The sequence below is a fragment of the Scardinius erythrophthalmus genome (assembly GCF_964197995.2).
Source record: "Scardinius erythrophthalmus genome assembly, chromosome: 10".
Classification (NCBI taxonomy): Eukaryota; Metazoa; Chordata; class Actinopteri; order Cypriniformes; family Leuciscidae; genus Scardinius; species Scardinius erythrophthalmus.
In genome coordinates, this window is record NC_138230.1 from 287,501 (window position 1) to 310,000 (window position 22,500).

The 22,500-nt window shown below is 45.3% G+C and overlaps 2 protein-coding genes across 3 annotated transcripts in view; both read left to right on the plus strand.

The window, feature by feature from the left end:
• Positions 1–7,304, plus strand: part of kdm1b (lysine demethylase 1B) — a 47,281-nt gene extending 39,977 nt beyond the window's left edge. For both annotated transcript variants that reach the window (XM_081376586.1, XM_081376585.1), the window contains exons 19-21: positions 1,640–1,762; positions 2,099–2,251; positions 4,537–7,304. In XM_081376586.1, the coding sequence (XP_081232712.1) occupies positions 1,640–1,762; positions 2,099–2,251; positions 4,537–4,620 (360 nt within the window). In that variant the 3' untranslated portion in view covers positions 4,621–7,304. The remainder of the gene's footprint in view (positions 1–1,639; positions 1,763–2,098; positions 2,252–4,536) is intronic.
• A 12,916-nt stretch (positions 7,305–20,220) lies between these two features.
• col14a1b (collagen, type XIV, alpha 1b) overlaps positions 20,221–22,500 on the plus strand; it is a 77,960-nt gene continuing 75,680 nt past the window's right edge. Inside the window, exons 1-2 of the mRNA XM_088845597.1 lie at positions 20,221–20,293; positions 20,506–20,574. Coding sequence (XP_088701723.1) covers positions 20,514–20,574 — 61 coding nt within the window. The 5' untranslated portion in view covers positions 20,221–20,293; positions 20,506–20,513. The remainder of the gene's footprint in view (positions 20,294–20,505; positions 20,575–22,500) is intronic.

A 22,500-nucleotide genomic window follows, 5' to 3' on the forward strand; every position in this document is an offset into this window, starting at 1 on the left:
TAATCGGCTACCAAAGTAATTGAACATAGAACATTTTAAATTAACAAAAAAAAATACAATACTACAAAACGTGCTAATATACTTCAACTAGCCTAAGTGAAAAACAAAATGCTGTTCTTTTTCTATTTAACAAAATGTATATTTGCAATAAAACATTCCCCTTTTCAAAGCTACACTTATTTTTTTATATAAATTGTATACATTGTGTACCTGTTTGGCTTGATATTTTATATTCATTTCATTTATTTTTGTTCTCCGGTGGGAAATTTGCAGAAGGTGCAATCCTTTTTTTGTAATGTTGTATTAAGAAGACAAAACTAAGGCCAAATGGCCTTTACTATTTAAGTTTGTATTCATAGTTTTACATGTTATACATGTTTTACAGTAAGTTGACTTAACTGTATTGTTATATAATTGTTGGCACTGGCACTTATAAACACTAAATGGGTAAAAATTACAATAAATAGGCTTAGTTTTGGAGCCAAATGTTGGAGTTTTTCAGCCACATCATTTTCGTTATGCATTATTTGTTTTGATTGTTTAAAAACACACAATTTTTTTTTATCCGATTACTCGATTAATCGATCGATTAAGTGCTAGATTAATCGATTACAAAAAGAATCGATAGCCGCAGCCCTAATAGCCTATGAACACATCTGTAACGTAATAGCCTACCTAGGGGAAAATTAGCTTTATTTGTCATTCAAATATGACGATGAGGACCCCAACGATTGGCCTTCCTTTCCTTCTCAAACAAACTAACTGCATCTTTAACTGCCCAAGTTTCAAAATTTCCCGGGGGAGAAACCCCCGGACCCCAGTTAACATAAAAGACTCAACATGCAGGGCTAAAGCCCCGGATCTTTTGCACTACTAGCGACGCCCCTGGACATGCATACACGCAAGGGCTACAAAACTAACATTTTTATTTAAAACATTGTCTTATCTGCGAGCATCATCCCGCTGTCTCTTCTTTTTTCTTTTTTCCGCCCCCGACTCTTGGTGCCTTTTCGAGGCCATGTCTGAGGTCGGTGTCTGCCAAATTTGACATTGAGGCATAATCGAACAGACCACTGGGAGGTGGGGAGGGGGGCACCAGAGGGAGACTGGAGAGAGGGCCGCACAGGAGATTCACCTTTTTCTCGACTAATTTGGCCTAGGCCTATATTACTTTTGTATTGCTTTTGTATATTAACATGCTTTAGACATATTTTATTTGTTATTTATACTAGTAGCCTATTGTGATGATTTTTCACGACCCAGATTTTTTGGTGCCCCCCCAAGCACTTGGTGCCCTACACGCAGTGTAGCGCCGGCCCTGAGTGTGTTCTACGACATGCGCCCGGAGGGCCCGACACAGGAACACGCCTGCCAATCATGCTTGTTTCTGGTTGGTGAAATGAGGGGATTAACCAGAAAATAATGATGGTCATATTTATAGTTTAGCCAAATTATAGTTTTTACAGTCTGGCGTTTTCATCATCATCAGCCATCATGTGCAGCACACGCCTGCGCTCAAGCGTAAAAACATAAAGCTGACTTCACTTGATCAGGAAATACTGAAGGAGCTTAATAAATACAGTAACAGGGTTACAGGCTACTGTTCTAACAAGGTGTGTGCGTGTGTGTGTGTGTGCAGGGCGAGCAGTGTGTGCTCATGACGGTGATCACAGGCGAAGCTCTTGCGCTGGTCAGAGATCTCCAGGACGCACAGGTGGTGGATCTGTGTATGAGTGTCCTCAGAGGACTCTTCCAGGAGCAGGTGAGCCTCAACATCAGCTTCAGACTCATTTATTTACATTTAGCCTGCATTTTATGCATTTGGCAGACGCTTTTATCCAAAGTGACTTGCATTGCATTTCAAGGTACACATTTACATTCTTATCAAATCTTGCTTTCCCTGGGAATTGAACCCATGACCGTGGCGTTGCAATCGCCAACGCTCTACTGTTTGAGCTCCAGGAAAGATATCTATAGATATTTATCAAGACCCAAATGTCTGTTAACTCTGATATTAATACATGTCTGACGGGTCATCTGTAATCTTGCTCTCGTGACGATCGTCAGTGACTTGTATTGTTCTGATGTGGTGTTGCAGGAGGTTCCGGATCCGGTGAAGTTCTTGGTGACCCACTGGAGCAGAGACCCGTGGGCTCAGATGTCCTACAGCTTCGTGAAGACGGGCGGCAGCGGCGAGGTCTACGACATCATGGCCGAAGACGTACAGGGAAAGCTGTTCTTCGCCGGCGAGGTCAGACTCCTGTCTGTGTGTCTGTTTACGATCATGCACTGGACATCATTTCACTGCACTTCACTGCAAGTGGGAGAAAACAAGGACTGTAGATTACTTTTTAGTTGAATATATTAATATTTGAACCTCACTGATTTACGTCATTGTGGCAGAGTAAAACAAAAGAGACTATGTCACTGACTGTTGCATAATTGACTCTATTGTCTTCTGTAGAGCTGCTTTACAACTGAATGTGAATTTATCACTGATTCTGTTACTTTCCTGTTCCCTTTCGAAACATTTGCTAGCGCTAGCAGGAGTGCGGTCTTAAACGAAAGTGGCCGTAGCTCGGCCGACTGTAGCGGCTCGAAGGGGGGCCCTTTGAGGACCGTGGATAGGTCCCAAGAAGGTATGGTAAGAGGACGAGACAGGTTGAGCCTCCTTGCCCCTTTCAAGAAGTGAACAACCAGGTTGCTTCTACCCAGCGACTGGCTGGCCACAGGAGTGTGGTGTTCTGCTATGACCCGCGTCTATTAGCTCCTGTAGGAAAGAAAGCACCAGTGGTACTTCACATGAATAGGGTCTTGGTTCCAGACTGAACACCAGTCTGGGAAAGCAGAGCTTTTAAGGGCGTAGAGGCATCTCGTGGACAGAGCTCAAGCCTCAGGGATAGTGTTCAGGACTCTCGCTGGGAGGCCCGCAAGTTCCCGTGGAGGGGCCATTCGTGGAGGACCCACAGCTCGGGTTGGGGATGCCAGACTTTCCTGTTTGCCTGGGAAAGGAGGTCTTTCCTCCGGGGAATTGACCAAGAGGCTGCGAGCAGCTGAGGAGGAAAGGTGTAAAGGGGAATGGCCCAGCGCATCCATGTTCTTTATGAAGAATATTGGGCAGTGAGAGTTTCCTTCTGAGGTGAAGAGGTCGCCCTCTGCCCTGCCGAAGATGCTCCAGATCGTTTGAACTGTCTGGGCATGAGCATGTTCCTCCGGGACAGCATGTCTGCTCCCTGGTTCAGTCTGCAGGGCACATGACCTGCTCTCAGAGAGCTCAGGTTGCGTTGTGCCCATGAGGAGAGGTGTCGGGCTAGCCTGTACAGAGGCCTCGACCTGAGCCCACCCTGGTGGTTTATGTAGGACACCACAGCCATGTTGACCGACCGGACTAGGTGCCGTCAGGTCTGGTAGGAAGGTTTTGAGGGCCATAAAACCGACATCATTTCCAGGCAGTTGATATGCAGCGTTTCCCCGAGCTGGACCAGGAGCTGGAAGTCGGTCTGCCCTCACACAGAGTTAGAAGCATCTGCTGTAATCACTTTCCTCCTTGAGACCGAGACCTCAGTCCAGACCGGTCTCGGCTGGGGTCCCTCCAATAAGCCCGGGCTCTGATGCAGACGTGGTCCACCTTGACACAAAGGTGATCTGATCGCCAGGCGTGAGTTGGGACCTGGGGTTTCAGCCAGTACTGCAGGGGGCAGCAAGCCCAGCGGAAGGACTGATGACGTGGAGGCATTAGCCCTAGCATCCTCTGTAAGGTTCTGAGAGGGGAAAAGGCCCCTGCTCCGAACAATATTGCAAGCCGCTGGATGGTCTGAGCGCTCGGGTGCTAGAGAACTGCCCTCAGGAAAGGGATTCTCTGGCTGGGAGACAGTGAGCTGGCTGGTGGTTTGACTGGGCGGAGGCGTGGCTTTGTGGCTCTGCTTCGGCGCCCATAGTAAATGCAGGATAGCTGCTGAAGGAGTATAAATCTGAATCCTATGGCGAGACCAGCTGCTAATATAGGCAGATGCCCCGCACCTTCCGGGTTCTGTGCCCTGATTGGCTCGCGCAGATACGTCGCCATCGGTTCATGCAGCTCCCACTGCTCAGCCAATAAGCGCGCGCAGAACACTGCACTGTTATGGCTGTGTGGTAGCACTGCAGTATTGAATAAAAGGCTTCAATAATCTGAGAAAAAGGAGTTTTCCAATAGCGTCTAGTAAATGCAATACTCGTTCCTGTTATCTCGGGGAACCGAGGTTACGCTAGTAACCGAGACGTTTATTACAGTGAAGCTGCTTTGAAACAATTAGAACTAAAACAAGACACAGGAAGAATTAATAACTGATATTCATCTCTACTTATTGCTTTACTCATATTTATATGTTTTGAAAGAATTGGTCTCCTTTCTTATATTTATTTTAATGTCTGTCCAGTGTCAGAAACTGCCATGCTAGATTTGTCGTAAGAGCAGTCATAAAACCCCTTACTGACCGCACTGTTTTTACCAGATGATCATTTTCAGCATTGCTAATTAGTTTCTCTACTCTGCAGGCGACAAACAGACACTTTCCTCAGACGGTGACGGGGGCGTATCTGAGTGGAGTGCGTGAGGCCAGCAAGATCGCAGCGCTGTAGAACCATTTCACTTTCCAGAACCTTCTCATCACAACAGAACCGTCTCTCCACTGCAGAACCTTCTCACTCTCCAGAACCGTCTCACCACTGCAGAACCATCTCACTCTCCAGAACCGTCTCGCTCTCCAGAACCGTCTCACCACTGCAGAACCATCTCACTCTCCAGAACCTTCTCACTCTCCAGAACCGTCTCACCACTGCAGAACCATCTCACTCTCCAGAACCGTCTCGCTCTCCAGAACCGTCTCACCACTGCAGAACCGTCTCACTCTCCAGGACCTTCTCATCACAGCAGAACCGTCTCTCCACTGCAGAACCGTCTCTCCACTGCAGAACCGTCTCACCCTCCAGAACCGTCTTGCTCTCCAGAACCATCTCACCACTGCAGAACCGTCTCACCCTCCAGAACTCTCACCCTCCAGAACTGTCTCACCACTGCAGAACCATCTCACCACTGCAGAACCATCTCACCACTGCAGAACCATCTCACCACTGCAGAACCGTCTCACCCTCCAGAACCGTCTCACCCTCCAGAACTGTCTCACCACTGCAGAACCATCTCTCCACCGCAGAACCGTCTCACCCTCCAGAACCGTCTCATCACAGCAGAACCGTCTCACCCTCAAGAACCGTCTCAGCACTGCAGAACTGTCTCTCCACTGCAGAACCCTCTCACCACTGCAGAACCGTCTCTCCACTGCAGATCACTGCAGAACCCTCTGTCCACTGCAGATCACTGCAGAACCATCTCTCCACTGCAGAACCGTCTCACCCTCCAGAACCTTCTCATCACAGCAGAACGTCTCACCCTCAAGAGCCGTCTCAGCACTGCAGAACTGTCTCCACTGCAGAACCCTCTCACCACTGCAGATCACTGCAGAACCGTCTCTCCACTGCAGATCACTGCAGAACCCTCTCTCCACTGCAGATCACTGCAGAACCGTCTCACCAATGCAGAACTGTCTCTCCACTGCAGATCACTGCAGAACCGTCTCACCACTGCAGAACTGTCTCTCCACTGCAGATCACTGCAGAACCGTCTCATCACAGCAGAACCGTCTCACCCTCAAGAACCGTCTCAGCACTGCAGAACTGTCTCTCCACTGCAGAACACTGCAGAACCCTCTCACCACTGCAGAACCGTCTCTCCACTGCAGATAACTGCAGAACCCTCTCTCCACTGCAGATCACTGCAGAACCATCTCTCCACTGCAGAACCGTCTCACCCTCCAGAACCTTCTCATCACAGCAGAACATCTCACCCTCAAGAACCGTCTCAGCACTGCAGAACCCTCTCACCACTGCAGAACTCTCTCCACTGCAGATCACTGCAGAACCGTCTCTCCACTGCAGAACCGTCTCACCACTGCAGAACCCTCTCTCCACTGCAGATCACTGCAGAACCGTCTCACCAATGCAGAACTGTCTCTCCACTGCAGATCACTGCAGAACCGTCTCACCACTGCAGAACTGTCTCTCCACTGCAGATCACTGCAGAACCGTCTCATCACAGCAGAACCGTCTCACCCTCAAGAACCGTCTCAGCACTGCAGAACTGTCTCTCCACTGCAGAACACTGCAGAACCCTCTCACCACTGCAGAACCGTCTCTCCACTGCAGATAACTGCAGAACCCTCTCTCCACTGCAGATCACTGCAGAACCATCTCTCCACTGCAGAACCGTCTCACCCTCCAGAACCTTCTCATCACAGCAGAACATCTCACCCTCAAGAACCGTCTCAGCACTGCAGAACCCTCTCACCACTGCAGAACTCTCTCCACTGCAGATCACTGCAGAACCGTCTCTCCACTGCAGAACCGTCTCACCACTGCAGAACCCTCTCTCCACTGCAGAACACTGCAGAACCATCTTACCACTGCAGAACAGTCTAGCCACTGCAGAACCGTCTCACCACTGCAGAACCATCTTACCACTGCAGAACAGTCTCGCCACTGCAGAACCGTCTCACCACTGCAGAACCGTCTCACCACTGCAGAACCATCTTACCACTGCAGAACAGTCTCGCCACTGCAGAACCGTCTCACCACTAACCACTGCAGAACAGTCTCTCCACTGCAGAACCGTCTCACCACACGGAACCATCTCACCACTGCAGAACCGTCTCACCCTACGGAACCATCTCACCACTGCAGAACCGTCTCACCCTACGGAACCGTCTCACCACTGCAGAACCGTCTATCCACTATCGCAGTGCTGCAGGACTATGATCATTACAGGTGACCTGAGGACACACACACTCACAATCTCTCTCTCACATATACACACACACACACACTGAAACGGTGATGGTAGTGCTCAGTGATGTCAGATACACACGTCTGTCTTTCTGCAGTTGTTTTACTGGCTGTATTTATGAACTTTCATTTCACCTTTTACATTTTGAAGTTGTTAAACATCACAGTTCGACACCATGTTATGAGCTGTAGTTTGTGTCGCTTCACAGCTGAAATATAATTTTATGCCGATGTGATTCTCTGCCGGATGTGTTTTGTACGTTTATGTAAAGGGATGCACATGAAGCTTTATTCTGTGAATTTAATTTTGTCTTAGACACCTGTTCAAATGAACTCTAGAAATATTTTGCTTAATTAGAGGGTGATGTTCCTTCTTTCTTTTTCCTTTATCAAATGTTCTAAAAAATATTAAAAATGGTAATTTATTCAACAACTTTTTGTCTTTTGATTGTTTATATCTGAGTTCAGGTGTGTGTTTCTGAAAACTTGCAGTTATTCAGTCCCATTCAGATGATGCACTGTGGAGTGTTTGGGAATATTCACATAATTTCTACAAATAAATCATATTACTACAGATAAGAAAAAAGGGTTTAGAAGAGAAAAAAAAAAACGCTCCTGTAGTCCCTGGACGAGGAAGACCTGGAGTCCTTCCCACAGCACAGATAGTGGCTGGCGTTCCCCCTCCGACACGATCCAGATCGGAATCAGCTCAGCGACGGCCGTCCTCCTGTTCACACATGGAGCCCGATGCGATCTGGAGCGCCTGTGCCGCAGTGTGCTGGAGAGACTAGCACAAACTGCTAGCCCAATCAGCGCGTCTTGGCCTGTCTGTGAACATGCAGAAGAGCTTCAGCCTCTCAGTCATCACATTCCTGTGGATTCGCCAGCGACGATCGCGCACCTGTCATGAGAACGGGTTCAGGCGATACTCACTGCTCCGACTGCGTGTGTTCAGGACAGAGCGTCCCTCTGAAGCCCGTTCAGACACTGCTAGGCTAACGGCAGCGGCTGCTTTAGCTTGGGTTTGCAAGAATGGTTTGTGGAAACGCGTGCATTTCTGCCGTTCGTGAGAGATCGCTACGGCACTGTGTCGAGAGACCGACCTAGAAAGGGAACATTCCGGGTTACGTAATATAACCCTGGTTCGCTGAGGGTAGAGACAATGCGCAAGTTACTTTGCTTTACATGTGTGCTCTCACTCACAGCAAGATTCTGAGGCAATCGCGCTCTGTGCTGCGCTATATAGCTTGAGTGTGCGAGCGCCATTAGCTATTGCAGTTGTAATGGCTCGATTCAGATATTTTTGGTGAAAGGAGTTTCCCTAAAGCGTCAGCTAGTGAAGCAGTGTCTCGTTCCCTCTCTCAGGGAACCATGGTTACGTTAAGTTGAGGTACTTTAAGCTACAGCTGCTGGTGAAACGGCTACGGTGTTCAGGCGTTCTGTTGTGCGACTTTAACTGTTTTAACTGTTTCTTTTATACGTCACAGATTAGATGAGTAAATGTTATATTTTATGGTTATGTGGCATTCTAATCGTATCAGACAACGTATCAGATAATTTAATGGCAAAAAGTTTTTTTAAATTACTTTTTTTGTGTTTTGCTAAATGATCCAGTCCGCCGTCCTGTTTTTGACTGTTGCGTTCTGTGGCGCCGGCAGATAGTGGTTCCATCAGCAGCTGCTGCTTACAGACCCGGTCTCTGCTGTTCTGGTGGGAGTCAGAGGTTCTGCATGTGGAAGAAAGAGAGAGTGTCTGAAATTCTAGTCATATTGTGTGGAAGAAACGAAAGCTCCCAATAAAAAAAGGGTTTTGTTTTTTTAGTTTTACACTTTTGTTTTTTCTTAAACTTTGCCTTTTCCATTTGGGAAACTCCTGGTTGTCAATTCAAACACACACGTTCTGCAGGATGGGAACAAATGGCGTTTCTTGTGAAACACTGCCATGATCAGTCCACTAGATGGCAGCAAAAGAGTAAGAGGGATACAGAATCTTGTGTTTGTGTGTGTGTGTGAGAGAGAGAGAGAGAGTGAGAGAGCGTATGTGTGTGTCTGAGAGAGAGAGAGAGAGAGAGTGTCTCTGTGTGTGATTGTGTGAGAAAGTGAGTGTGTATGTCTGTGTGTGTGAGAGAGAGAGTGAGTGAGTGTGTATGAGAGAGTGAGTGTTTTTGTTAGTGAGTGAGTGAGTGTGTGTGTGTGAGAGAGAGAGTTAGTGTGTGTGTGTGTGTCTGTGGGTGTGTGAGAGTGTGTGTGTGTCTGTGTGGGTGTGTGAGAGTGTGTGTGTGTGTGTGTGTGTGTGTGTGTGAGAGAGAGAGAGAGAGTGTGAGTTTGTGTGAGAGAGAGAGAGTGTGTGTGGGTGTGTGAGAGAGAGAGAGAGAGTGTGTGAGTGTGTGTGTGTGAGAGTGTTTGTGTGTGTGAGAGAGAGAGAGAGAGTGTGTGTCTGTGTGGGCGTGAGAGTGTGTGAGTGTGTGTGTGTGTGTGTGTGTGTGTGTGTGTGTGTGTGTGTGTGTGTGAGAGAGAGAGAGAGAGAGAGAGAGAGTGTGTGTGTGTGTGTGTGTGTGTGTGTGTGTGTGTGTGTGTGTGTGTGTGTTTGAGAGAGAGAGAGTGTGTGTGTGAGTTTGTGTGTGGGTGTGAGAGTGAGAGTGTGTGTGTGTGAGAGAGAGAGAGAGAGAGAGTGTGTGTGTGAGAGAGAGAGAGAGAGAGAGAGAGTGTGTGTGTGTGTGTGTGTGTGTGTGTGTGTGTGTGTGTGTGTGTGTGTGTGTGTGTGTGTGTGTGTGTGTGTGTTTGAGAGAGAGAGAGAGTGTGTGTGTGAGTTTGTGTGTGGGTGTGAGAGTGAGAGTGTGTGTGTGCCGTCAAAATAAAAGGGTTAGGGTTACTGTTCTCAGTACTGACACTACCATGGGACTTGTTGACCAATTTGACTTGTTGGAGTTTTATTTTTTTAGGAGTATATTTACCCATATACTTATATTTTATATTTTATGTAGATATAGTTTTATCTACATATCAATCAGGCTTCAGAAAAAGACATAGCAGCATCACAGCTGCAATGAAGGTGGTAAATGACGTTTTTGTTGCACTTGACAAGAAGCAACATTCGGCATTACTCTTTATTGACCTGTCCAAAGCTTTCGATACAGTTGATCAGGAAGTTTTGAAACTTAGACTTATTAACTCAGGACTTTCAGAGCAAGCAGTTGCTTGGTGATCGCTCTCAGTGTATTAGATGTGATGGTCTATGTTCCAGTACTGTAGCAGTCACTAAGGGTGTACCACAGGGCTCTGTATTAGGTCCACTTTTATTCACTATTTATATGAACAATATGGGTCTAAATGTGTTAAATGCTAATCTTCATTTTTATGCTGATGATACTGTCATATATTGCAGTGCGTCAACTCTTGTACAAGCAATTGAATATTTGCAAAATGCATTTATTGAAGTCCAAAACACCCTTATGCAGCTGAAATTATGTGTAAATGGAGATAAGACCAAACTTATGTTGTTTACTAAATCTAGGACCAGGCCACAAAGCCTCCCTCTGATCGTCACTATGGGGGGGAAGTGAAATAGAGGTTGTTAACTCCTATAAATACCTGGGTCTTTTGATTGATGACTCCCTGACTTTTAAACCACATGTGCTGTACGTGGTGAAAAAGCTGAGGCTAAAATTGGGTTTTTATTTTCGAAATTTTTCGATATTAGGGTTTTTCTTTTAATGTAAAAAAAACGACTTGTGGCCACCACTTCCTTATCTGTTCTGGACTATGGTGATCTTTTATATATGCATACTTCTGCACAGAATTTTCATATGATTGACAGCTTACCATGCTTCGTTGAGGTTCATTACAAACTGCAAAGCGCTGACTCGCCACTGTGAGCTATACTCTCGGGCTGGACTCGCCACTGTGAGCTATACTCTCGGGCTGGACTCGCCCCTGTGAGCTATACTCTCGGGCTGGACTCGCCACTGTGAGCTATACTCTCGGGCTGGACTCGCCACTGTGAGCTGTACTCTCGCGTTGGACTCCCCACTGTGAGCTGTACTCTCGGGCTGGACTCGCCACTGTGAGCTGTACTCTCGCGTTGGACTCCCCACTGTGAGCTGTACTCTCGGGCTGGACTCGCCCCTGTGATCTATACTCTCGGGCTGGACTCGCCACTGTGAGCTGTACTCTCGCGTTGGACTCCCCACTGTGAGCTGTACTCTCGGGCTGGACTCGCCACTGTGAGCTATACTCTCGGGCTGGACTCGCCACTGTGAGCTGTACTCTCGCGTTGGACTCCCCACTGTGAGCTGTACTCTCGGGCTGGACTCGCCCCTGTGATCTATACTCTCGGGCTGGACTCGCCCCTGTGAGCTATACTCTCGGGCTGGACTCGCCCCTGTGAGCTATACTCTCGGGCTGGACTCGCCACTGTGAGCTATACTCTCGGGCTGGACTCGCCCCTGTGAGCTATACTCTCGGGCTGGACTCGCCACTGTGAGCTATACTCTCGGGCTGGACTCGCCACTGTGAGCTATACTCTCGGGCTGGACTCGCCCCTGTGAGCTATGCTCTCGGGCTGGACTCGCCACTGTGAGCTATACTCTCGGGCTGGACTCGCCCCTGTGACCTATACTCTCGGGCTGGACTCCCCACTGTGAGCTTTACTCTCGGGTTGGACTCGCCACTGTGAGCTATACTCTCGGGCTGCACTCGCCCCTGTGAGCTATACTCTCGGGCTGGACTCGCCACTGTGAGCTGTACTCTCGGGCTGGACTCGCCCCTGTGAGCTATACTCTCGGGCTGGACTCGCCACTGTGAGCTGTACTCTCGGGCTGCACTCGCCCCTGTGAGCTATACTCTCGGGCTGGACTCGCCCCTGTGAGCTGTACTCTCGGGCTGGACTCGCCACTGTGAGCTATACTCTCGGGCTGGACTCGCCCCTGTGAGCTGTACTCTCGGGCTGGACTCGCCCCTGTGAGCTGTACTCTCGGGCTGGACTCGCCACTGTGAGCTATACTCTCGGGCTGGACTCCCCACTGTGAGCTATACTCTCGGGCTGGACTCGCCCCTGTGAGCTATACTCTCGGGCTGGACTCCCCACTGTGAGCTATACTCTCGGGCTGGACTCGCCCCTGTGAGCTATACTCTCGGGCTGGACTCCCCACTGTGAGCTATACTCTCGGGCTGGACTCGCCACTGTGAGCTATACTTTGACTAGTAACCAAAAGTCCAAATCATAGTCTCTGCTGCACCAATTTAACTGATATAAATAGTGTAGAACATTGCATAGAAACTGTGTCTATTCCTCGTTTAGTGAGATCAAATCATAAATCTACTGCAGGATCTAGAAAAAATCTAATTGTTATTAAACCAGAAAATGTTGCTATTGGTAATCAAAAACAATTTTTAAAGCTAGGTCTTCTAAACATTAGATCACTCACACCTAAGGCAGTTATTGTAAATGAAATAGTCACAGATAATAGCTTCGATGTACTTTGCCTTACTGAAACCTGGCTTAAACCAAATGATTATTTCGGTCTAAATGAGTCTACTCCAGCAGGATACTCCTATAAGCACGAGCCCCGTCTGATTGGTCGTGGCGGCGGTGTTGCAACAATCTATAGAGATTTTCTCAATGTTACTCAGAAAACGGGTTATAAGTTTATTTCATTTGAAGTACTTGTACTAAATGTTACGCTCTTAGATGTTCGAAAAACATCCCTATTATCTCTAGCCTTGGCTACCGTATATAGACCGCCTGGGCCTTACGCTGATTTCCTAAAAGAGTTTGCAGATTTTCTCTCAGACCTATTAGTTAACTTCGATAAAGCATTAATTGTTGGAGACTTTAATACCCATGTAGATAATCAAAATGATGCGTTAGGGGCTGCGTTTACAGATTTATTAAACTCCTTTGGGGTCAAGCAAAACATTACCGGACCGACTCATCGATTTAATCATACACTCGATTTAATTATATCACATGGAACCGATCCAACCGATATAGATATCATTCCACAAAGTGACGATGTCACTGACCATTACATGGTAACTTGCATATTACGTACTCCTGTAATATATCATGCTGCGCCGCGTTATCGATTAGGCAGAACAATCCTTCCATCCACCATAGATAATTTTTCAAATTGTTTATCGGATCTGTCTCAGCTGCTCAGTGAACCCAAACAAACAGATGAACTTGAGGAATTAACTAGCACTATGAGCACCATTCTCTCTGGATCATTGGATATTGTTGCGCCCATTAGATTAAAAAAGGTCAGAGAGAAAAGTAAAGCACCATGGTACAACAATACTACGCGTGTTCTAAAGAGAGAAACCCGTAATTTAGAGCGTAAATGGAAACAAACCAACTTAGAGGTCTTTAGAATCGCATGGAAAGACAGTATGTCACGTTATAAAAAGGCCCTAAAAGCGGCCAGGGCTGAGCATCTACGCAAACTAATAGAAAACAACCATAACAATCCTAAGTTCTTATTTAACACCGTGGCGAGACTAACAAATAAACAGATGTCTCCTGAACAAAATATTCCATTACAGTTTAGTAGTAATGATTTCATGAAGTTCTTCACTGAGAAAATAGAAAACATCAGAACCACAATTGTAAACGTTCAATCCTCAATCGCGCCTTATAATTCAGCCTCAATTATCACCCCGCAAGAACAATTACAGTGCTTTACAACTATAGAACAAAAAGAGTTAAATAAACTTATCACTTCATCTAAAACAACAACATGTTTACTAGATCCTATACCAACTAAACTATTGAAAGAAGTGTTACCTGTAGTGGAAGAGCCTCTCCTCAATATTATTAACTCGTCTTTATCTTTAGGTTATGTTCCAAAAACATTTAAACTGGCAGTTATAAAACCTCTCATTAAGAAACCACGATTAGATCCGAATAATCTAGTAAATTATAGACCCATTTCAAATCTACCTTTTATGTCTAAAATACTAGAAAAAGTTGTGTCCGCTCAACTGGGCTCTTTCTTACAAGAAAATGACACCTATGAAAAGTTTCAGTCTGGGTTCAGGCCGCATCATAGCACTGAAACTGCGCTCGTTAAAATAACAAATAATTTACTTTTAGCTTCTGACCAAGGCTGTATCTCAATATTAGTTTTACTTGATCTTAGTGCTGCGTTCGATACTATAGATCATACAATACTCTTAGATCGACTACAAAATTATACTGGTGTTCAAGGACAAGCATTAAGCTGGTTTAGATCGTATTTATCTGACCGCTACCATTTTGTTTATTTAAATGGAGAAAAATCTATCATAACTCCAGTAAACTATGGAGTGCCGCAGGGATCTGTGTTAGGCCCTCTATTATTCCCAATATATATGCTGCCACTTAGAAATATTATAAGGAAACATGGAATTAGTTTCCATTGTTATGCTGATGACAATCAAATCTATATTTCATCACGGCCGGATGAAAACGCTAAATTATCCAAATTGACAGAGTGTGTTAATGATATAAAAGATTGTATGACGCATAATTTTCTTTTATTAAATCCAGACAAGACAGAGGTACTACTTATCGGTTCAAAAAACCACCCACAAAACCTCTCACAATACAACTTTAACATAGTAGGATGTCCTGTTACTTCATCCTCTACAGTAAAAGACCTGGGTGTTATATTAGACTGCAACCTGTCTTTTGAAAATCATATTTCATATGTTACAAGAACAGCCTTTTTCCACCTTAGAAACATTGCTAAGCTACGTAATATGCTATCAGTTTCTGATGTAGAAAAGTTAGTTCATGCATTCATGACCTCGAGACTAGATTACTGTAATGCGTTATTAGCCGGTTGTCCTGCATCCTCAATAAACAAGCTACAGTTAGTCCAAAATGCCGCCGCTAGAGTTCTAACTAGATCAAGAAAATATGATCATATAACACCGATTTTATCATCCCTACATTGGTTACCTATAAAGTCCCGTATTAATTACAAGGTATTGCTACTGACTTATAAAGCCCTAAACGGCTTAGCTCCAGTATATTTAACGGATCTTCTATCGCCCTATAATCCATCGCGCTCTTTAAGGTCACTAAATTCGAGGCTTTTGGTCATACCTAGGATATCCAGATCCACCAAAGGAGGGAGAGCATTTTCACATTTAGCACCAAAACTCTGGAATAGTCTTCCGGATACTGTTCGTTGCTCAGACTCGCTCTCCCAGTTTAAAACTAGATTAAAGACGCATCTCTTCAGCCAGGCATTCATATAATACTTTTAATCCTACAGTTAAATCCGACCTCTAGTTCATAAACGCCAGAGGAGAACTGGCCCCCGACTGAGCCCGGGTTCTCCCAAGGTTTTTTTTTTTCTCCATTAGGTCACCTGATGGAGTTTTTCGGTTCCTTGCCACTGTTGCCTTTGGCTTGCTCAGTTGGGGATATTTGGGGATATTTAATTTAATTAATCAATCAACGATACTATTGATCAGCATTACCAAACGTAGACGTTCCACTAGAAACAAACATTCATGTATTGTTCTAATTTATTACTGTGAAGCTGCTTTGATACAACCTGTGTTGTGAAAAGCGCTATATAAATAAACTTGACTTGACTTGACTTGACTATACTCTCGGGCTGGACTCGCCCCTGTGAGCTATACTCTCGGGCTGGACTCGCCACTGTGAGCTATACTCTCGGGCTGGACTCGCCACTGTGAGCTATACTCTCGGGCTGGACTCGCCCCTGTGAGCTATACTCTCGGGCTGGACTCGCCCCTGTGAGCTATACACTCGGGCTGGACTGGCCACTGTGAGCTATACTCTCGGGCTGGTCTCGCCCCTGTGAGCTATACTCTCGGGCTGGACTCGCCACTGTGAGCTATACTCGGGCTGGACTCGCCACTGTGAGCTATACTCTCGGGCTGGACTCGCCACTGTGAGCTATACTCTCGGGCTGGACTCGCCACTGTGAGCTATACTCTCGGGCTGGACTCGCCCCTGTGAGCTATACTCTCGGGCTGGACTCGCCACTGTGAGCTATACACTCGGGCTGGACTCGCCACTGTGAGCTGTACTCTCGGGCTGGACTCGCCCCTGTGAGCTATACTCTCGGGCTGGACTCGCCCCTGTGAGCTATACTCTCGGGCTGGACTCCCCACTGTGAGCTATACTCTCGGGCTGGACTCCCCACTGTGAGCTATACTCTCGGGCTGGACTCGCCCCTGTGAGCTATACTCTCGGGCTGGACTCGCCACTGTGAGCTATACTCTCGGGCTGGACTCGCCCCTGTGAGCTATACTCTCGGGCTGGACTCGCCACTGTGAGCTATACTCGGGCTGGACTCGCCACTGTGAGCTATACTCTCGGGCTGGACTCGCCCCTGTGAGCTATACTCTCGGGCTGGACTCGCCACTGTGAGCTATACTCTCGGGCTGGACTCGCCCCTGTGAGCTATACTCTCTGGCTGGACTCGCCCCTGTGAGCTATACTCTCGGGCTGGACTCGCCACTGTGAGCTATACTCTCGGGCTGGACTCGCCACTGTGAGCTGTACTCTCGGGCTGGACTCCCCACTGTGAGCTGTACTCTCGGGCTGGACTCGCCCCTGTGATCTATACTCTCGGGCTGGACTCGCCCCTGTGAGCTATACTCTCGGGCTGGACTCGCCCCTGTGAGCTATACTCTCGGGCTGGACTCGCCCCTGTGAGCTATACTCTCGGGCTGGACTCGCCACTGTGAGCTATACTCTCGGGCTGGACTCGCCACTGTGAGCTATACTCTCGGGCTGGACTCGCCACTGTGAGCTATACTCTCGGGCTGGACTCGCCACTGTGAGCTATACTCTCGGGCTGGACTCGCCACTGTGAGCTATACTCTCGGGCTGGACTCGCCACTGTGAGCTATACTCTCGGGCTGGACTCGCCACTGTGAGCTATACTCTCGGGCTGGATGGCCTCCTCTAGCCACGCGAAGGCTATGTCATTAGTACACTTTCATATATAAGGCAATTCTTGGTCTGCTGCCAAGCTACCTATGTGTTCATATCATACAGAAAACCAATGGGTGACACTTTTTGCATTCTCAGGACTTTGTAATGCTCTCTGTGCAAAAGACTCGTACGGAAATGGGAAAGAAGGCATTTCTGTATTCTGCACCTTCAGCTGGAATACGTTGCAAAAGGACTTGAAACTCACTGAACTAATCTCGCTAAACGCATTTAAATCCAAAATGAAAGACGTGGAGGCAGATGCCTTAATATGTAAATGTTTTTAGATTGTAAAAATGATTTTAAATGATTTTATGAAGTGTTAGTTCTAGTTTTCTGTGTTATTTGTCTGTACCTATATGTTTGTATTATTTTTTATATGCTGCTGTCTGTCTTGGCCAGGTCACCCTTGCAAAAGAGGTTCTTAATCTCAGTGGGATTCTCCTGGTTAAATAAAGGTTTAAATAAAAAAATTCACAAATATTTACGATATTTTTTATTTTTTTATATTTTTTGGTCTTCCTACATAATTTATGTTTGGAATATATACAGTTGCAATATGTTTTTTGTCGTCTTAAGTGTAATATTAGTTTTTGTCCTGTTGTTGTAACGCCTCATTTCCCCTTGGGGATCAATATAGTTGTATCTTATCTTAAAAATAAGGGTGTGTGACGTTAAATATGTCTTTTTGATTATCAAAGATGAGTTTTATGGGATAAAATTATTGACTGCAAGGAGACTAACTAATATTAACTAATGGAACTTTGTCATGTAGTGTTAGCGTTCATAATGCCTGATGTCACTGGTCTTACTGTGAACAATTCCTCCATGCATTCTGTATTTTTCTTTTATTTAATCAAATCTCAGATTTGTCGTCTGATGTTTGCAGTGCTCACTTTTTTATCATCCAATCAAAACACCATGGATTAAATCCTGCCCTATAGTTGTGCATGTGAGATGACACTCTGGACTTGGAGAGTATTGGTGTTTCAGGAAGGGATTCTCCTAACTCAGGGTTAGAACTGAGGCGTGAGGAACTTAACATCTCTTTTGCTGCATAGGATTGTCGCTGAGTGACAGATTATTAAGCGGTGATTGAAACCCTCAGCCAGCGGCTTCATGTCAGAGGAGAAGCCTCCACAGATGAATTGTGTGTGTGTGTGTGTGTGTGTGTGTGTGTGTGTGTGTGTGTGTGTGTGTGTGTGTGTGTGTGTGTGTGTGTGTGTGTGTGTGTGTGTGTGTGTATAAATGAGTGATTGTCAGGCTCCTGACCTGGGGAGGGAGCAGCATTCCAGTGTGCCAGTACCGACACATCCAGCTGTGTGTGTGTGTGTGTGTGTGTGTGTGTGTGTGAGTGTGAGGGGTGACTCCATTCAAAGCGCCACACTGCCATATACTCTTACTACTTCTACAAATCTTTACCGAGTTTGACAGAAATTTGCTTACTAGCACTTCCACTTGCATCCCTTCTGTTGCCTGAAGACGGACCCCTAACTAACTATTTAATATCTTACCATGATTCATTATTATATTTCATTCAAAAACAAATAATTTCAGTTACTGTTATTATACATGCTATGAAAACTTTACCTCAGTGAACTGAACCTATACTCTTACAGTGAGGGTGTAACGCAACACTTCTTCATGTGTGTTAGTGTGTGTGTGTGTGTGTGTGTGTGTGTGTTTTGGTTATGTGTTCTTCACTGTAGAGAAGTGTGATGTACAGTACAGTAATGTATAGTAATTATGAGTCAACCTTTGAACAGTATTGATTTCTGATGCGTGTGAGATCAGCTTTCATGCGATTGTTTTTCTGTAGACTTTGAATATGATGACACTATTTTCTTCTTTTTTTGAGCTGATTTACAGCTGAGTTGAACTCTGTTTGCATCATCTTATCATTATTGTCCTGTTATCACTATAAAGCTGCTTTGGAACAATCTCTGTATTGTATAAAGAGCTATAAAAATAAAAGCGACTAGACTTGATTAGAGTCATAAAGGAATGGTTCATACAATTGAGGAATGTCTACAAAGAGGTTGGAATTATTAGTTATTTTGGATGGCTAACAGCAACATTAGCATTGAGAAACTGTAAATGTGTCAGAGGACGGTTGTCTTCTCAGTGTAATCCTCCTTCGTCACCTTCGCTTGATTGTTTTCCTCACTCTTGATCAGTTAGTCAAAAGGTTTGACTTAATGCATTATTCTCTGTCAAACTGATTTGTATATGCATTTACACAATCCATGGACTGAATGAACCCCGTAACATTGAGTATAAAGTGAAACAGGACAGTATTACGCTAATCAGGCTTGTGCAAAATTCAGAATTTCAGAATTGGCCTCCTTTCAATTCATGAATTTGAATTTGAATTGAATTTACTCCGCCCCAGAGGACGTTGAATTGAATTTGAATTGGAATGACAGGAAGTGGAATTAAATTCATGGCAATTCAAAGAAATTCCACTCAGTCACACAACAGAAAGAATGGGTTGAGTCTCGCATGCATTCAGTGTTAGGAAGGTTACTTTGGAAATGTTATTGCTTACTGTTATTAGTTACCCATTATAAATGTGGTTTGGATTACTTTATTTTGATAACTTTATCAATGCAAAGCAATTTCGTTTTAAGTTGATTTAGTAGCTAATTGAATTAAACATTTTACCTCAGTAATACAACTAAATACAATTACAATAAATCAAATTTAATTATTTGTTCTGTGACTAGAGCTTTTAACATTCATTGCTGGGGAAAACATATAATTTTAATGTAATCTGTACAAATAGTTCAAACTAATATTTTTTGAAGAGTTCAGATGCAAAAGCCTCTGAGTGCCATCTGAAATTTTCTTCTAAAATGATAAATTTTATCAAGCTCGTATATTTAAGTTCAGTAATTTCACTTAAATGGCAATGAAAATTACCTATTAATTGTCATTTAAGTGAAATTACTGAACTTAAATATACAAGCTTGATAAAAATGATCATTCTAGAAGAAAATTTCAGATGGCACTTAGGCTTTTGCATCTGAACTCTTCATTTATAATGCAATCATATCTGACATATACTGTAAAGTTTAATTGTTAAACACTTCACTTAAAATATGTATATGAATTTCTTTGAATTTTTATTGAATTGCAATTCTGCTTCCTTTAATTCAAATTCGAATTGTAATTCTAGATCCTGTTTTTGACATTAATTCAAATTCAATTCAAATTCAAGAATTGAATTGGAATTAAGGAGTCATTCTCAGTTCAATTCTGAATTGTGCACAAGCCTGACGCTAATGCCGGAGTCTGAGGTGAGACGTTGAAGAGTTTAATTAAAGGGCAGGAACTGCTTCGCGCCTGTTCTGAGGGCGGGAAGATTCTGTCACTGCAGTGTGTGCGCGCGCTCCTACAGCACTGGATTATTCCTCTCATCCGATCCTACGATTCTTTTGTGTTTAAGTTGTAACAGCAGGTGAGTGTGAGGTTGTCTGACTGTTTGAAACTATTAATTTACACGTTTGACGCTGCGCTCTTCAGTAGACTTTGTGTAAATCTGTTTCGTTCAAACTTTTACTGAGGTTTGTGAATTGTGCTGTTGCACTGATGATGTTAAGCGTGTCTGCTGAATGAGTACATGTAAACAGTGACTGAAGGGTGTGATTTAGAGATTTGTGTGTTTGTCAGCTGAGAGGATGCGGGCTCGAGCGCTCCTGGTCCTGATACTCACGGCAGTCCTCACCGCGCATGCGCAAGGTACGCTATTTCTGTCATTATTTCTTCTGTTTTGTGGTTTGTTTATCTGTCGATCTCTCATTGCATTGTTCTGTGATTTTAAATCTTGTGCTATCATTCAGTGTTTGTCTCTGTTGCGTTATCTTTTGTTGTAATGTACTATAGTTTTTTTCTCTTGTCCAGTCTTATTCTATTCATATTTCATTCTTAAAATGTCCAAATAACACCTGTTGTATTTTAGGTCACCCTTTTGACTTTTGGCTAACTGATCAAAAGGGAACATTTTCACGTTTTCTGTATTAGTTCCTGACATCAGATGTTCCCTTTCACTGCTTAACATTTCCTAAAGCGTGTTGGAAAGGTCAGAGATCTTATGAAAGGAGGCACTTCTACACGTAGTTCCTCTATAAAGCGTGTTTGTACGGCGTGTTGTCAGGATCTGTAGGAGATGTTCCTATAGGAGAGGATTCCTCTGTCAGGAGAAGCTGATGACCTGGAGCTCGTCCAGCAGAAACACGTTCAGATCTGTTCCTCAAATACCTCAGGTGTCTGCAGGCTTCAGAAACGCAGTTCAGTAAAACAACCACAACTAGAGCCTTAACGTTTTGATAATTACACTATAACAATAACGACACCGCGGAGCAATATCGCTAGTCACTTTTTTCCAGCTGCTGAACTATGAAGTCGACTATAGAGAGCTCACGCGTTTAAAGCTGCAGTCGGCAAACCTGAACGTTAGGAGTTAACTAGGGCTGGCAATAGATTTCGCACACTTATCGTGAAATTAACGTAATTTATCTTATTTAACACGTTCATTTTGCCATCATGTGCTATATCCAGCGAAGTAAAGCATCAGACTGAAAGGCTGCAGGCGTAACCCGTCCTCTCTGTGCTAAAGCTTCTCCACTGGGTGTATTTCAGAGTGCGCTTTAAACGTGTTTGCTCTAGCATTAGAAAATGCTCTGTAAGCAGTGTATGTCGGAGGGCTGCACTGTATTTATGTTTTAGTTGAAAGAGCTCTATAAATAGAGTTGAGATGAGAGGTTTAGATGAGAGTTGAGATGCGATTCTCACAAAGCTATTTTCTGCAAGCTTTTTTCAAGGTAAATTTAAGGTGTCTTTCCAAAATATACTTGGAGACTCCAAAAGGACACCAAATAACCAAATAAAACAAGGAGGCCATAATTCAGAAATATAATTCAGCACCCATTAAAAAACAAAACTTTACAGAAAGAAACTTTTGAGAAGTCGCAGTGTTTAGTGCGTGTCCAGAGCTTGTTTATGGTAGTCGAGTTGATAGTCATCCATCCCGGGATCCTCATGATCTGAGCTGTGCAGTCCCGATCCGGGCCGCTCCTCCATCCCGGGATCCTCATGATCTGAGCTGTGCAGTCCCGATCCGGGCCGCTCCTCCATCCCGGGATCCTCATGATCTGAGCTGTGCAGTCCCGATCCGGGCCTCTCGTCCATCCCGGGATCCTCATGATCTGAGCTGTGCAGTCCCGATCCGGGCCTCTCGTCCATCCCGGGATCCTCATGATCTGAGCTGTGCAGTCCCGATCCGGGCCTCTCGTCCATCCCGGGATCCTCATGATCAGAGCTGTGCAGTCCCGATCCGGGCCGCTCCTCCATCCCGGGATCCTCATGATCTGAGCTGTGCAGTCCCGATCCGGGCCTCTCGTCCATCCCGGGATCCTCATGATCTGAGCTGTGCAGTCCCGATCCGGGCCTCTCGTCCATCCCGGGATCCTCATGATCTGAGCTGTGCAGTCCCGATCCGGGCGGCTCGTCCATCCCGGGATCCTCATGATCTGAGCTGTGCAGTCCCGATCCGGGCCGCTCCTCCATCCCGGGATCCTCATGATCTGAGCTGTGCAGTCCCGATCCGGGCGGCTCGTCCATCCCGGGATCCTCATGATCTGAGCTGTGCAGTCCCGATCCGGGCCG